The 16,386-nt window shown below is 55.0% G+C and overlaps 2 protein-coding genes across 13 annotated transcripts in view; one reads left to right on the top strand and one right to left on the bottom strand.

Moving 5' to 3' along the window:
• SCRIB (scribble planar cell polarity protein) overlaps positions 1 to 13,225 on the top strand; it is a 58,573-nt gene extending 45,348 nt beyond the window's left edge. For 5 of the 12 annotated variants that reach the window (XR_015797521.1, XR_015797523.1, XR_015797520.1 and 2 more), the window contains 13 exons: positions 3,513 to 3,569; positions 3,677 to 3,727; positions 4,072 to 4,197; positions 4,363 to 4,470; positions 4,565 to 4,615; positions 4,707 to 4,869; positions 5,733 to 5,913; positions 6,552 to 6,638; positions 6,741 to 6,929; positions 7,105 to 7,244; positions 7,329 to 7,366; positions 7,851 to 11,572; positions 11,985 to 12,090. Coding sequence is in view for 2 of the 12 variants with exons in the window: in XM_088148709.1 (XP_088004835.1) it covers positions 3,513 to 3,569; positions 3,677 to 3,727; positions 4,072 to 4,197; positions 4,363 to 4,470; positions 4,565 to 4,615; positions 4,707 to 4,869; positions 5,733 to 5,913; positions 6,552 to 6,638; positions 6,741 to 6,929; positions 7,105 to 7,244; positions 7,329 to 7,366; positions 7,851 to 7,925; positions 11,530 to 11,572; positions 11,985 to 12,121 (1,446 nt within the window). In the remaining 10 variants the exon portion in view is untranslated. Of the gene's footprint in view, positions 1 to 3,512; positions 3,570 to 3,676; positions 3,728 to 4,071; positions 4,198 to 4,362; positions 4,471 to 4,564; positions 4,616 to 4,706; positions 4,870 to 5,732; positions 5,914 to 6,551; positions 6,639 to 6,740; positions 6,930 to 7,104; positions 7,245 to 7,328; positions 7,367 to 7,850; positions 11,573 to 11,984 lie in introns of all 12 variants that reach the window. The other 7 variants (XR_015797522.1, XR_015797518.1, XR_015797525.1 and 4 more) reach the window with 6 other exon arrangements.
• A 2,115-nt stretch (positions 13,226 to 15,340) lies between these two features.
• IQANK1 (IQ motif and ankyrin repeat containing 1) overlaps positions 15,341 to 16,386 on the bottom strand; it is a 31,906-nt gene continuing 30,860 nt past the window's right edge. Inside the window, exon 13 of the mRNA XM_088149276.1 lies at positions 15,341 to 15,515. Within this exon, the coding sequence (XP_088005402.1) occupies positions 15,341 to 15,515 (175 nt within the window). The remainder of the gene's footprint in view (positions 15,516 to 16,386) is intronic.

Raw genomic sequence — 16,386 nt, 5'->3', positions numbered from 1 at the left:
TGGCAGGCTCTATGAAGCCTCTCTGTAAATTCTTGACAATGAACTCCCTAAGAGCCACCATTTCCTTCAGAGTCGTAGAGTACGTTTTTGGCGTGGAGTATTTCGCCCCTGCCTCCAGTTCTATTGCACACTCAGTTGCGCGATGAGGCGGCAGTTGGTCAGACTCGGTTTCACTAAATACTTTTGCCAAGTCTCTATATTGTTCAGGAATTGATTTGGCACCGTCTGAGCCTCCCTGGGTTGGGACTTGCACACTAGTTGCTGCCATTTCTGAGCCTGAGGTTTCAGCGGCACTCTCCTTTTTTACAGTATAAGGCCCATCCTGAAAAATCAGGCTCCTGGTGCCCCAGTCCACTTGAGGATTCCACCGTTCTAACCAGGACATCCCCAAGATCAAAAGGCGACCCGCAGTTGGTGCAACTAAGCACTTTAAAGTCTCTTGATGAGAGCCAATCCTCATCTCGAAAGCCTCCATGTAGTATTCAACAGGTTCCCCCCCTCCCACAGTAGATCCATCTAATTGTCTAAATATAATAGGTGTCTTTAATTTCTGCACCCTTAGCCCCAACCCATTCACCAGGACGGGGTTAATCAAACACCGGGTGCACCCAGAGTCTGTTAAAGTTGTCAACTCCGCTTTATGAGTGGTCCTCAGAGCCCTTATTTTCACCCCAACCATCATGGGACTCACCCGAATGTCCTCGTCATTTGAGTCTATATTTGGCTCCTCACGCCTGGGGTCCTCTGCCTGCTTTTGGGCGTGCTTTAAAGCAGGCAGCCAAAGTTGTCTGCCAGTTGCTCCTCATCCTCCTGTTCGTTCTCGATCATCAGCTGGATTGGGAACTGCTCCTTGGCTCCCGAGGTGGCTGTTCCCTTTTTCTCCGGTTTAGACAGTTTCAACGATTTGCTGGTTTGTTTAGGCTTCGTGGTTGGCTTCTGGGCTGATTTTTTAGGGCAGACAGATGCAGAGTGCCCCTCCTCACTGCAGTAGAAGCACAACTTTCCCACTGGCCAAGAACTCGATCCAGTCCCCCAGCTTTTCCACTTGCCTTCTGGGTGGCGGGGAGAAGTCGTCGACTTTGGGTGGGTTGCTGCACCCGATCCGCAAACTGCTAAGCATTGAGATTTCATCACTGAGATGTGGGCTATCCACCCTTGCAGCATCGTTGGGCATTTTCTCACCAGTGCCATCTCCCATAATTTGGGATTTAGCCCCTTCTGAAATTGGTTCATTTTCAATGATTCAGGCCAATCACGAAGCGTAGCTGCTAAACGTCTAATGTCAGATCTGTGATGTCTTGAAACCCAAGTCAAGTTCAAAAGGAAATTCATTTTTTGAGACGTACATGCAGCTTCAAAGCATTGCGGAAACTAAAAGCCCGCGCGTTCCCAATCTACGTTTACCCTCAGTTCTTAACCCCCCTTCTCCTCAGCCAGTTCTTGGTTCTCATGTTGGTACGATCTTGGACATTCCTGGCACCAGATAACAGTCCATCTGTGTTAACGGTTTCACCTTCCTTGTTCCCCCCTCCCCCCTCCTGAAATATGGCAGAAACGAAGCAAACAACTAATAAGCTGATAGATTGATTGCTGGAGGTTCTGACAGGTATAATCTAAATGCATTTTTGTGAATTTTTATTATTAATAAATAAGGTTTTTTTATTTCTATAAAAGCCACCTCTAACACACCCAGAATTTCTGAAGCCACTAGGGCAAGGCCAAAAAGTGAAACTGTTTTAACTGTATATAAAAAACCCCACCCCCCAACGCTGGCAAGGCATGCCACAGTCTATAAACAGGGAGCAAACTCCACTCCCTTCTAGCCCTGAAGATGTTACCTGGCTGGGTAATGAAACCTTTGCCAGAAAAGAACCCAACTCAGAGAACCCCAAGGACGCCACCGTTCAACCCTGAGCCACACACATTTGCTTCTATTGTATATATTGTCATTCAGCTACATTAGATAATTGATATTCCTTTTGTCGTGTTTCAGAAGTTTTGAAAGTATTACTTTCTCATGAGCATTGAAGCCAGGTTTGTTTTCTTCCCAAAAGGACGCAAATATGTGTAACCATCTTCAGTACTGGAAAATAGCCAAATTAGAACCAAAAGCTAGCCAGGACTCTCCAGTTAAGCCCCCAAGAGTGAATAATTAGTGTCCTTTTCATTCTAGTACACTTGCTAAAACTACATAAATGAGCTAACATCCCCTTGCTCTCCAGATCTATCTGTCTATCATCTATCATCAGCAACATGAAGGCCTTTGGATTCCAGGAGAAATAATCCCATTCATAACTACGCAAGCAGGAAGATTGGAACAATGCCTTTTTACCTAAGGAACAAAAATGATTTCACCATTTGCACCAAAAACCCAATTTGACAATTTGAAGGCTTTTTCTGCATGTTAGGTAGTAAACATTTGATGCCATGTGGGTCAGCCTCTAAAACTAACCTGTCCGCTAAGTCTGATATTGTTGAGGCTTGACGCTTTTTTGTGAAACCATTGTGGCAGATGAATTCCTGGAGGGAGTCAGTCTGCAGTCTCCCCTCTCCCCAGAGTGGAGGGTCCAGAGTCTTAGCCTCCACAGTTGGAGAAGAGGTCAGCGGCAACCGCATAGCTGGTAGGGTTCTTTCCAGCCTTCAGAATCGCTCTTACGTAAGCATCGTAGGGCCCTCTCTCTCTCAAAAGGTTTCTGATAGGCCTCTAGACTTCCTTATCTCCTTTTACATTTCTTATGTCCCTCTGGGTGGTGCTTTCTCAGTTTTCATCACAGAAATCGTACCACGTGTCAAGGTGCAGTTAAATCTCCTGGCTGAGCACCTGAAATTTCTGGAAGATTGATTTTATTCAAAAAAGTATCAGACAGGTCATCAGATTCTTCTGTATTTGCTGAATATACAGTAGCCCTTTATAACGCTTGAGACAATCACTGGGAATGATCCCTACAGAGTCTCTTCTCGTTGATACTAATTTGCTTACTATTTTTAGTTTGTTCAAACAAAAAACAATTATTTCTCAGTTCCCAAAACATCTGTTTCATACATTTGAATGACAATTCAGTATTTAATGCATGTAATTGATCAAAATCCCACTTAACTGATCCGAAAGTATGGGATGCATCAGGTCTGTGAGATCTCACAGAACATTCATGGCGTCTTCTCCCTCCTGCACACGCTCGGGGCCCCGGGTCTTTGAGGACTTAACGAAAAGACAGCAGGGTCAGGGCCATCCTGATCTACAGAGAGAATATTCCACAAAGTGGGTGCTACGGCAGAAAAGGCACATCTTCTAGGTCCCAGTGACCGGCATTCCTTAGCCGACGGGACCTGAAGCGGGCCCGTCCTGCCTGACCGGACGTGAACTCCTGGACATTTGCATGAGGAATGTGCAGTTGGGTCTTGGCTTTGGGGCCACCTGGGGCAGGAGCTGTGCCTCCTCAGAGGTGGAGGCACCATTCTCCACAGGCAGCCTGGGAGGGCACCCTCACTGCCGCCTCCTTTCTCTCTCACAGGCTCTGGTGGTAGGGGAAGCTGAGTCTGGCCGGCGAGAGTCTCCCAGCAGCCAGCAGGTAGGGGGGCTCTGGGGGCGAGGCCAGTCAGTGCCCGCTGCCCCTGGCAGCCAGTCAGCCTTTCTCTTTCTCTCTGTGCTTTTCTTTCTGGCCTGACCATACTCTAGTGCTCTGCCACCCCCTGGCCTTTCCACCTGGCGGGCAAAGAGACACGTTTTGTAAGTGCGCCTGGTTGCTGTGCCTGCTCTCTGTCTCCGCCCTAGCTCCTCTGTCTTGCTTGGGGGGGGCTCTGGAGGGCAACCCCCTCCCTTTTCCTCCCTGAGGGGGTGCTGTGCAGCACTGGAGGGTCTGAGGAGTCAATTCTGGGCTCAGCCAGGGCCTCTGGAGGTGTGGAGGTGGGGAGGGCTGTTGGGAAGAAGGTCCCTCTGTTTCTCGGATCAGCTCTTTGCGCTCTGCTGCAGTCCCTCCGCTGGCCTGTTCGTAGCTGCCTTGGGCCTCCGTCTCCTCCGGGCACGAGCTCAGCCAGGCGTCTGACCCCCTTCTCTCTCTCGGGTGCATGCAGACCAAGCCTGGAACGATTCAACCGGTCTCTCGCCTACGCCTGAGCTCGGCCGTGGGCCCCACTGAAGGGCAGGATAGTCCCAATCCATTCCAGCAGCCTGAGCTGAACTCCAGCCCCAACGGTCTGGTAAGTCCCCGGGAGACCTCTCCTGCCCCTGGAGCCTCTCCGGAGTGGGAGGGCGCAGTGGCCTGTGGGAGTTCCAGGGGAGCCTCCGCAGGCACTGGGGGGTCCTCCCCGAGCCGTGGGGGCCCGATACAGTTGGTCAGTTCCACCCCCCGCCTCTCCCCGCAGCCTCGGCAGCCCAGACCCCTCTCACCCGACGACCTCCCTGTCAGCGCCAAGCAGGCCTACAAGGCCTTTGCCGCCGTCCCAGGATCACATCTGCTGTTAGAGCTGGAGGTGAGGCAGGCTGGGCCTGGGGCTCGGGGGGTCTGCAGTCCTTGCCTGAGCCGTGCTCACCCCGTGGCCTGCCCCTTCCCTCCCTCCCTCCCAGGAGCTGCCAGGCCAGAGGAGCGTCGAGAAGGTGCCCTCGGTCTCTTCTGAGGTAAGGCGCATGGGCAGTCCAAGCGGCCTCGGTCCAGGGTGCCTGAGCTGAGCTGAGCTGACCCCAAGCGCTCTCATGCCCCACTCCACAGGGTCCGTGGCTGGGTGGCCTGCACAGCCCGGAGCAGCGGACCTTCCGCGAAAGACAGAAATACTTTGAGCTGGAGCTGAAGCAGCAGCCACCTGCTGAGAAGCCCCTCAAGCGAGTGTCTTTGGTCGGGGAAGAAGACTTGAAAAAAATGAAAGAGGAAGAAGGTGGGCTCTGCAGGCAGGGTGGGCAGGGTCCTTCTGGCCAGGCTGCCAGAGGTGAGCCGCTCCCTTGCCCACTCCTTGGCAAGAGGGCCGAGCATACAGATGGCAGGAGAGATGAGGGGGCTTTGCCAGTTGTTTTCAAGCCAGCCTGCCTGCCTGCCTGCCTGCCTGCCTGCCTGCCTGCCTGCCTGCCTGCCTGCCTGCCTGCCTGCCTGCCTGCCTGCCTGTCTGACTGACTGACTGACTGACTGACTGACTGACTGACTGACTGACTGAGAGGGGTTGTCCCGCTCTGAGTCCCTGCGGAAAAGCACGTTTTACTGGCCTCTCTGGGTTAGCATCTTGGAACCATGCTGATCTGTGGCTAGGATCTGGGATCTGCAGCCTTCACTCCTGGCTGCCCCATATGGGACGAGCCTAAAAGCAAATAATCAGCCTCTTGAACTGGAGCAACCTTCCCCTGGTTGCATGGGTGACATCCCACGGAGGGAATTAGAGCGAGGCCATTGAGAGTGGCTAGTTGTGGGTCAGAAGCTGGGGGCGCTCACTTTGCTCAAGGCTGGTCTCGAGACCTCTTTCGGAGCTGCTTTCGGGGAGTAGGAGTGACAGGGAGAAAGAGGGTGCTGAACATAAACCCCGCAGGTCCCCAGTTCTGTCTCGTCTTGGTCTCTGGATGGAGTTGTGACTGCTGTGTTTTCGTTTGGTTGCTCTGTTTACCCTGTTTAATATCTCTTTGCACATCTGGAAGCCTAGTCCCTGCCCTGTCCAGCTGCTTGTTAGGGGAAATTCAGGGGACCTCCTGTTCTAAGGGAGAGGCTGTTAGGAGGTGCCTGTTTTGGTCCCCTATGTTTTTTCTTTCCTGGCAGCTCGGAAGCTCCAACAAAAGCGAGCCCAGCTGCTGGAGGAGGAGGAGGAGGAGGAGGAAGACGAGGAGGTGGAGCGAAGCAAGACCCCCCCAGACCTGACTGTCTCATCCAGCATCTTCATCGAAGGCATTGAGTACAGAGTGGAGAGACAGAATGGGAATAATCTCTCCACAACGGCTTGGTGAGCTCCCTAAGTCAGCTTTCCAGCTTCTGTCCCAGAAGCACAGCGGGGTCAGCCCCACGAGGTCAGTCAGGTCGGGGAAGTGACCCCACAGGAAGGGTGGAACTCTCTTTTGCTGAGATAGGCCATGACGACAGAATCTGGCAAGGTTGCTTCCCTTCTGTGCCCCAGGGAGTCAGGGAGGTGCCACCCAAGCCTCTTCCTAACACCTTCCCCTTTCCCGGCACTTCAGGAAAGCGTTTCTGGAACCCGTTCTCTAATATTCCCTTCGAGGCCAAAGCTCTGGGGGAAGTGCTGCAGGATGGGTGCAACCCCCTCTTCCAGACTGCTCTGGCACAGGTGGCTGGCACCAGCCTCCTTGGCATGGAGAGTGGCCGCACAAGCCCTGGGACTTGGCCAAAAGCAGCTGGACCCAGATCCCTACAGCAGTCGGGAAGGTGCATGCGAGAGGCCCCGGGGTTAGGTTAGGGTTAACGCTGGCTTCTGGGAGCCCAGCAGTGGGTGTGTTTGAGTCCCCTTCAGTGCCTGTTGGGGGGCATCCTGGAAACATTTTCTGGGCTTGCATTACTGTTGGGGCGTTGCCCAAGATACCCTCTTGGGACCCTGACCGTGGCTGGCCCTCCTTTGCACCTTTACAGGTTCCCAGATCCCAACAGACACAATGGCTCCCTCAGAAGCTCTGCGGAGAGCTTGACCCCCGAGCAGCAGCCCCCTTCCCCTGCTGGGTAAGCGAGGGGAGGAGGAGGAGGAGGAGGAGGAGGAGGAGGAGGAAGTGTCCCTCGCCCAGGGTGCACTCCCAGGCTGAGGCTTGACCTCTCTCTGAGCAGGATGAGTCCCTCTGGTGCCAGAGGAGGGGAGTGCAGGGTGCCAGTCCGGACAGCGAAAGCGGAGAGACGGCATCAGGAGCGCCTGCGTGGGCAGAGCCCAGAGTTCCTGGCTGCCCAGCAGAAAGAGCTCTCCCCTGCTGAGCGCCGAGCCCTGGAAGCTGAGAAACGGGCCATGTGGCGAGCAGCACGGTAGGGGGGCGAGGATCTGGATCCCCCCAGGAGCATCCCCATTGGTTGTCCCAAGCAGGAACCACCAGGCCCCCCGACAGCCCCGCGGAGAGCAGACTGGTCAGCCGGCGTCCGGCCCGGGGCTGCGGGCAGCCCAGTCTCTCCTCTCAGGCTGTGTCTTCTTCCTTCCGGGCAGAATGAAGTCTCTGGAGCAGGACGCTCTTAAGGCCCAGATGGTGATTGCCAAGTCCAAGGAGAGCAAGAAGCGGGGCACGCTGGAGCAGCTGGCAGAATCTCCCTCCCCGGCCCCCACGCCCTCCCCCACGCCGTTGGAGGGTACTCCTTCTGTTTTGTTGGACTGCTGCTGTGCTGGGGGGGCGGGCAAGTCTCTCTGAACCTCCTTTCTCCTCTTCTTTGCAGATGGCGGTTCCCGGGTCGCTGTTTCTCCAGGCCGGCTGGTAGGAGAAGCCTCTGCAGCACAATGCTGCTTCTGGGGAGAGGGCGCCGGGCATCGCATGGTGCTGGGGCTTCACAGGCCCCAGTGCGGAAAGGGGGTTCTGGCCTTTAGTTTTTCCTCAGCCTGCGGGGCAGCCCGTTGCCCTCCCCAGAGGGCTCGCCCACCCAGCTCGCTTCCTGCCTGCCTCCCTGTTTCTTCTGCGAGCTGCCTGCCCGCCTGCCTGGGCAATCCGCTCTGCAGCCAAACAGAGGCGGCTTCCCTTGCTCTCTTCTGGGAGAGCACCCGGGGCAGGATAGGAGCGCTGCGGGGCTTCGCGGGTTCCAAAGGGGCCTGGGCCCCGAGCAGCTCCTCTCCTGGGCCCCGTGGAGGAAGTCCGGCTTCCCTGGGCAGAGGTGGGATCCTGCCTTCCCACGCGCTGGGTCATCCTTGTTCTCTCTGTCTCTGCTTCCTTCCTGCCCTGCTTCCCTCCCTGCTGGCCCTTCCAGTCTCTGCCTGAAAAGAAGTTTCTCTACAGGGAATTTGCTGCCATTCCTTCTTCTAAACCTGTGTATGAAATCCAGGTACAATTTGCATGGATCAGGGGATGGTCAGTGAGCCACTGGAACGGGCGAGACCAAAGCCACCCTTGGTTTCCCAGGCCAGTCAGCCTCTGGGACGCTCACCAGCAGGAGGTGCAGACAGCTCCCTCTCTGCAGCTGGTATTTAAAGGCCTGCCCCCCCCACCAAAAAAGATAACCTGGAGCCCACAAGAGGCCCATTGTCCTCCGTGCATTTATTAAGTGGCCGTCACACCCCGTGACAGTGAATCCCAGAGTTAATTACGTGTGGTGGGAAGAAGTGCTTTCCTTTTCTGTTCCGAATCTGCTTCCCATCTCCATGGTCCTGGCGGTGTCCGCTCTCTCCAGGCCAAGCATGAACTGACCCCCCTTGACCGACCAACCAACCATTTCCCCCAGTTGCCTTTTTCTTCGGTGAAGAGTTGCCCCCACTGTGCTTTTCCCAGCTCTGCCCATCATCCCCAAGGGTGGCAACCGGGAATGGACACGGCACCAGCCAGCGCAGGGGTCTCTCCCGAGGGAGGACAGCCCAGTGCGGCCCCTGACTGCCCTTGTGGTCCCTGTGTGGACCTTGTTTGTTGAGCCCCCAGTTCTTTTCCCCATCGCTGCACAGACAAAGCCGGTTTTTTTCTTTGCTTCACGCTAACTTTGAGTGACCCGCGTTTGCTGCTGGGCAGAGCCTTCGCTCTCTTGGAAGAGATCCTCCTGGAGCTGCTCACGAGCACTTTGATTTTCCCCTGCAGGCCTGACCACCTCTTGGCCCTAAAGACTCACCCCTCAACAGTTGAGGGTCATCTGCAGGCTTAGCCAGCTCTCTGCTCCCCCACAAGTCCAGACCGTTTATGAACAGGTGAAAAAGTACCAGTCAAGACCCACCCCCAGATCTTGAAGGATTCCCCTTCTTCTCTCCTTTGAGAGACTTGTCCATGCATCCCTGCCCTGCCCTGCCCTGCCCTGCCCTGCCCTGCCCTGCCCTGCCCTGCCCTGCCCTGCCCTGCCCGGCTTTTAATCAGTTAACGGTCTATAAGAGGACCCGTTGGAATGAGGTGTTGAAAATCTGCACGTAAGGCAATCCATGCCAGTCAGATGCCCTCCATGGAGTCCAGGGTTCAAGTGGATATGGGTGAGCTCAAGATGGGGACTTGCTGACACTCTGATAAAGTCTGCGACTCTAGGAGAAAGTTGAGAGGCCTTTAACACAGAAGTAGAGATGCTCTTATTTAAACTCGGTGGGCAGGATGCTGAATCCATGTTTTATACCCACCCCCTGACTAGCCAAACTCAGTATTAATAAATGCCCAGTGAATTACTGAAGAACCAGAGATGTGTTTGGGGAAGAACTGTGCCACGTTCTGAGTGAAAGCAGTCTAGGGGGAGAAATTGCTCTCTAGGCCACCCAGATGGATGGCTGGGACATTCTGAGGCCCCGGTGTAAAAGGCAGCTGTGGCAGTTTGTGAAATAACTGCTGTTTTAAGGATAAGTGCATTTGTGCATTCGCATGGCAAAGGAATTAATTGAAGATTCTTCTTTTTAGGTTGGCTTTTAATAAGGGATGTTGATTTGTTCTCCTGGGGGCACGACCTCCATTTTGGCAGGCGTTGCAGGATAGACTGGATGCTTTGTGCAGGATAGACCTTCCAGCTGGGAAGTAACTAATCAATCAGTCTAACAAGGCTGTCCCAGAAGAGCGGTAGTTCTGAAGTCCGATAGAAAACAAACGGGTCAGTTGGTGGGTCATTGAGAGGCATGGGAAGAAGCAGGATGGAGCAGGTGGTTGCTTTTCTGCCAGTAGGTAAACCTGGTAGGGAGGGGGGAAAGCCACCAGTCCCTGCACTGAAACTGTGTGCATGTGACTTCAAGTCAGTGCTGACTCCTGGCAGCTACCTGGACTAGTCCCTGCAGGTTTCTTGGCAGCATTTTTGGAAGTGGTTTGCTCTTGCCTCCTTCTTCCCAGGGCTGAGAGAGAGGGGCTGGCCTGGAGTCCCCAGCTGGCTTGGAGCCCAAGGCAGGACTAGAACTTGCCATCTCCCAGCTCCTTAACCGCTACACCAAACTGGCTCTCACCCTGGCACTGCCCCATCTTAAATTTGTGAGGATACCACTCTGACCTCCCTGTGGAGGCCCAGTGGAGCGCCAGTAATGCTGGCCCCTTTCCCTGCCGATGCAAGGAGGCTGGATTGCACGCTAGCCCAGATGCGAGGAGGCACCCTAAGTCATGGACGGGTTGAGTAAGGGTCATCAAGAAGAAGAGGAGGGTTTGGGGCCACGGTGGCTTCCAAGAATAAAAGAGCGTGAAAGGTATTGGAGCAAACTCATTTGAGTGGCATTTCCTTTTCTTGTCTCAGACCTTTCCGTTCTTTGTCTTCTATTCCTTTCTGCCCTTTGCCCAGAGTTGCTAAACTGAGAGAAATAGCCTGATGAGTACGTGGGTGGGTGAGTGGCTGGGTAAGTAAATAATGGTCTGGCCTCTGTTCGGTGCATCTCATCCTTGGCTCGGTCTGGTCATCCTGCTCTTCAGTTTGTTCTGTGTGGATGCAAGAACGGACTTAGGGCTCACACAGCGTGCTCAAAGGAACAGACCTTGCCAAACACTGTGCCGGTTCCTGCACCCTGCGCGCGTCTTGTTCCCACCTCTCCGTCCCTGTCACGGAGCAGCACTTGTTTTCCTGCATCGCGCTCCTTCTGAAGGTTGCACAATTGCTCTCCAAGTCCTCCTCTCCTTCTTTAATTATCCCCATTCATTGGAACATAACATAAAACTGTCCCCACCCCGTGTGTCCTACTTTCCTGCTTGCGCACAATCGCTTCAGTGCTGCCAGCCCATAGTTGGTGGTGTGTGGTTTGCCCCTTCGACTCATAATACAGCTAACACCCGCCCTTTTGTGCACACATTAATCAACTCCACAGCATAGGCCACCATCCAGATTAGTGGATCCTTCCCTTCGTTTCAAACACCTGCAACATACCTATTTTTCTTTCTTCTGCTCAATTCATCCTTTTTACCACTCACTCCTTCATGGCATTGGGCAACCAAGGCTTATATGTTACATTTTTTAGGAAGATAACAGAAGGTATAGTTGGGGTTACCAGCTTTAATCACACGCAGGCCGTGGGCACCGTGGCCTGTTAATAGTAAAGACAGTCCTGGTAAGTGTGGGCATATGTGGCCAGCTGTTCTCGTGCTCTTCTGTGCAAGCTAGGATTTTGAATTGGGGGGCTACCTGGCACGCCAGCCAGCTTCCCACCCACTAGGAAGTGCATGCAGGGTATCGACCTGGGCAGTTGGAATTCACCCTTTGTGGCTGTCCATAACAGGGCTGACTCTTCCACTGAGCTGTTAACCGTCATCCCATCATCCCCTTTCCAGGTAGAGATCAGAAGCCGGGCCTGGACTGCCAGCATGTTGGCGGCTGCTTAGAAGGGGCAGCAGGTGGGAGGGCATTGGGTGGCAAGACACTTTGCCACCCAAAGCAAGGGGACCATCCTCAGCTGCTGCTTGTACCCCCATCAGACCCCATCCAGCCGGCATACTGGGTTCTCTAGGCACCCCCAGCATGGCGGAGGGGGAGGGGCAGGCAGCCTAACCCTAACCCTCTGTTCTTGCAGACTCTGGATGGTAGAGAATCCTGCAAACGCCTTGGCAGCTCAGGTAGGTGGGCGCCCGCCGTCTCCGGGTCCCCAAGCCACGGCTGCCTGTTCCTTCCCAGACCGCTTGGTCGCTCAGGGCAAGGAGGAGGGAGTGGCCGGGCCACGAGGGGGATGCACAGAAGGATCACCAGGTCCTGGCCTTGCCTGGGGCAGGAAGGGATGCCCGTGACCTAAGACCAGCTCCCCCAAACCCAGTCTGGCAGTTGTGGGCCCCCGGGTGTCCTCCCTCCTCCAGAGCCTGCAGGTCCTGGTCCTGCTCCTGACAAGGGGGGGCGGCTTCCGCACAGTCCTCCCATGTGCTGTGAATGAGCCTCTGTGGAGTGCTGACCACACTTCTGTAGGGCCGTGTTCCCGGAAGGCACCTGGCAAAAGAGAAGGGTCTCTTTTGACAGTCTTCTCTTTCCTCCCCTCAGTGCGCCAAGACCACGATGGGACTCCGGAGCCCTTGGTGCCCCACAGCCCCTCCGCAGGCCAGGAGCTGGGGCTGTTCGGTGAGGAGCGCAAACTCCAGCAGGCCCAACACAGCTTAGAAACCGCCGTCCCAACATAACGCACCTGCCCTCGGAGACTGTACGGACACAGCCGGGCCAGGGGGACGGAGTGGGGCACGTGGCCATTCGGCCCCTCAATGGACACGGGGGCTGTGAATCTCCTTGCGATGCACTGGGGCAGGTTCTGACAAATCAGAGGCAGAGCATTAGGGGTGAGGGAACTGATGGGATGTAGCGTCTGTAAATAGTGGATGGGTAGAGGACGGTGCCGAAGCTGCTTCCATTTGGCCATCAGCTGCGGTTGCCAGAGACCAGCCAGACGTTGGCCAAGCAGCAGTGGGGCCCCTCCTGTGCCCCGTCCCCCACCTTCCTTGGTCCCAGGCAACGGCCAGGAGGGGCCTCACGACGGAGGGGCTTGCAGTCACCTCCTGCCTTGTCAGGTGGGCCCCGGTGTCTGGGCAGGCAGAGAATAGCCCGCCTGTCTGTTCATGAGGTGGGGGGGATGCTCGGGAGCTGCCATGCCAGGCAGGGTAGAGAAGCGGGGAGCCGACGTAGGGGCAGGCTAGTCGCATTAGGTGTGGTGATGCAGATGTTGTGGGGTTGGGATAGAGTGGGGGGAAGGGGCGTTGGGGCCCCAAACGGAGTCCCAGGATTGGGGGGGTTGCACCTCTCACCAGCCCAGAGCCGTGCTTTGCGGCCTGGCTTTGGAGCTGCCAGGCCATCTGGAAAGAGGGGCAGAATGGCTCTGCCCATTGGTGTGCTCGTAGCCCACTGTGCAGGCTTGTCAGTCGCACGCAGGACGGGGGATCTCTTATGCCAAATTGGGAAGACTCGTTTTAACAGAATGTGTGCGTTCGGTTTTAGGAAGGTAGAGAGAGAAGGTCTCTGTCTCTTTTTCTGAAGCTGCAAATGTGGCTGCTTCGACATCAACTGTTAGAGCTTTTTGTTTTTAAACTAATTTTAGCATTTGCTTTTAATAAGCAACTTGGGAGTGATCAGGCAGGGTTTCAGTGACTAACTAACTTATAGGTGCTGGGCTGTGATACATCTATCCTCTCCCGGGATAGTCGAAGGGAGATCAAGACTGTAACTAGTGACATTTGTACAACCAAAGAAATCTATTTTGTGGTTCAATGACAATAAAGTTTACTTTACCTTTTAGAGCCCCTGATTCTTCCCTGACTTAGCAGGGCCCAACTCTCTAAACACTTCTCCCTGAAATAAGGCCAGCCTTGGGGGCCACCCAGGGAGGGGACTGTGCTCAAGAAGGGATTGTGAGCAGCAGTTGAGTAAAGTTTGAGAGCCCGCGGCTTTAAGTGAACCCAAGAAGATAACAGGCCTGTGGCAGTGGAGGAACGGCACGGTGGAAGAAGTGCCAGACGCGCCATCTGAGCCTTGAGCTGGAGTCACGCAGGCTGTCTTTGCACGATGTGGCAGGGCCCGGGGGTAGCAGATGTAGAATGGGATGCTTGGCTACTTTGACGCCCATCCTCTGGTGAACCCAGCCCATTTCGTTAGTTTGTGGGTCGGGACCCCGGGTATCCAGGTGGGCGGGGAAATCTCTTCTGTGCTTCCTCATCTGTGGCCCTTTTGAAGGAGGACGCTCTGCTCTGGGAGAACGTGTCCATCCCGAGAGCACGAGTTTATCTGGTGGTGGCGTGGCGCAGGTTAGTCTTCTGCCTCGTCCTAAATCTCTTCTGTTGGCTTCAGAACATTAAGTGGGGGTAGGAACGCTGATCAGAACCGCCAGTCCGAGCCGGAAGGGCCCTAGCAGACTCACAGCCGGATCCAAGCGAAAGCATCCCAGAGGGGGGCTGTCCAGGGGCTTTGGCTATTAGGAGCTTTTCTCTGACGTTCAGCTGGACCTCCTGCCCCGTGACTTCAAGCCTTATCCTGTATCCCAGAGTCCAGACCTCCTCCTCTGTGACTTCCTTTCAGGTATTTAAAGAGCCCTAATACATCATCATCCCCTGTTGCTCCTCAGAGCTAAACCTAGCAAGGGGCCCCTTCTCTCTGGAAAATATAATTTCTGGTCCCTGGATCACCCTTGCCGTTCTTCAATTGTGACGCCCAGAAGTGGGCACATGTTCAAGGTGGGGTCTCTCCATTACTACTTCCCATGATTTGGAAATTACATTTCTGTGGATCCAGCCCAAAGCACGTTTGACATTTTGGCAGCCTCCTTAACAGTTTGCAACCCCCAAGACAGGCGGTGGCTGTCCTGTGGCTGTGCGTAAGTGAGGGAACTTGGCTTTGCCTGCTGCTTTTAGCCCACCGCTCTGCTGCACAGAAACCATTCTGCCTCGGGGCGAGTAGCCAGCTTGCAGGGGTTGCATCCGCCGCAGATCGGATGCGCGTTCCCTCTGCCTCTTCGCCTAAGCCCCTAAGGAAAGCACTGAAGCCGCTCGGCAGGTCTCCAGCAAGGCGCCTGTTCTTTGGGCCTCTGGAAACGGAAGTCAGCGGCTACCGGTCAAAAGGAGTTGCCGGGCCTATTTCTTTTTCTGGGCTTCAGCCGGATGATGGAAGGAGGCCCCCCACCCATCACAAGCAGTCTAGCCTTCCCCAGGTGCACGTGTGCACACCTGCCCCTGTTAGTTTGCCCCAAGGGCCAGCTTCCCGCAGGCTAAATTAGGCTGGCTATTGCCTTGCCGCGCCTGGCAAACTAGGTCAGCAGATTAAGCCATGATGCGGTTTCTTTCTGTGACCGTCTCACTGGCTACGAAGATGGGAGTTGTTTTGTTAAGGGGTTACCATTGCAGCGGCAGGTGGCCAGAGGCCTTGGGAAGCCACTGTGGCCCAGGCAGGGCCGCTTCGTATGGCATGGAGAGCCATTCCAGGAGGGGCTGGTGGAAAAGCGGGGGGGGGGGCAATTTCCAGAGGGTCTTTGGCTGTGGAAAAAGAGGGTCAGAAGAGGGCATCTTGCAACCTTCTGAAGGAAGCCTTTATTGATACGCAAGTGGCTGTCAGCTCGGGCAGGGCAGGGTGGGGTGGGGTGGGGTGGGGGGGAGAATGGTCTGCAAAGGTAACAGAAACGCGATCTTGGCTGATGGCAGGCAGGTCCTCCCTCCCTGTCAACTCACGAGGCTGACGGGAGCCACTGTGGGAAGGGAGTTCTTCTGAAGCCCCGCTTTCTGAAAAAGAGCCAACTGTAGTCAGGTGGAGCCCCTGTCTCCTGCTGCTGCTCCAGGAGGATAGGCCCTGCCCACCTGCAGCAAGTCACTGCAAGACAAGCACGCACCCCACAGGGTGCTGTGTAATCAGGCACCGTCAGGCTGTGCCTACCGCCTGGCCCCAGATAGGAGGACTTGGACAGGGAGGAGGGTCTGCAGCAGCTCTTCCGGAGGGTGGTGGCGCTTGGTGACAACAAAGAGTTTGAATTTTTCGATTCGAGCAACTTGAAACTCAGTCTCTGCGTATTCTGGTCCATCTGTTGGCTTCAATAAGGAGCGATATCTGCCGAGACAGGACATGGGTGCTCAGACCTCAGCCTCTGGAACTGGCCATTACTGCCTGAATGTGGGCCACAGATTGAGCAACAGATCAAGGCTTATGAACTAACTGAGGGATGGGTTTCCTAAGCCATGCAGGGGTTTGGCCTGGCCTAACACAGTTCTTGGTGCAACCCCAGGCAGGGGATGTCCTGTGCTACAGCTGGAGGAATGCGCCTATGCGTCCCCCCAGTAGGCATGCTGACCAACTGCTGGACAAAGAGCAGAGCTCTGTCCTCCTCCCTCTAGACAATGCTTTGGGGAGTACCTGAGTGTGAATGTGGGTAGGCGGGTGGGGTGGAGAACTGAAGGGGGGTTCTTCCCTCCCTCAGACTGATGGGACCATTTTTATGTGACCCAGTCAGCCCATCTCAGGAAGGAAATTGCTCTGTTGACTCATGGGCTGTTTGGGATAAGATGCTGGCTGGACATAGCTGTTTGCATGAAACCCTAATCCTACCACCGCCAGTAAGTTAGGCATGTTTGTTTGTTTGTTTGTTTGTTTATTTATTAAGCTTGTCCCCGCCCATCTCCCCCCAATGGGGGACTCTGGGCGGCTTACAACATATCAAAATAAATAAATAAATATACAGTTAAATTATAAGAGGACACATTTACAAAGAATAAAAGGGAAAGGAAAAGGTCCAGGAGGCCGATGGTTCAGGGCAGCAACGCCAGGCCTCTAGGGGGCCAGCCAACCCCACATCTGATGACCTCCCTTCCCTCCCCGTCCCAGGCCAGATGGCAGAGCCAGGTCTTCAAGTCCCTCCGAAAGGCCGGGAGTGAGGGGGCCCGTGTCACCTCCGGGGGCAGAATGTTCCAAAGGGCGGGGGCTA

This window comes from Python bivittatus, unplaced genomic scaffold (assembly GCF_059951505.1).
Source record: "Python bivittatus isolate LINGU-HERP-01145 unplaced genomic scaffold, Pbiv_v1 ctg000590_np1212, whole genome shotgun sequence".
Classification (NCBI taxonomy): Eukaryota; Metazoa; Chordata; class Lepidosauria; order Squamata; family Pythonidae; genus Python; species Python bivittatus.
Note: the sequence above shows the minus strand (reverse complement) of the source record. Positions and strands in the feature narration are given on the sequence as shown.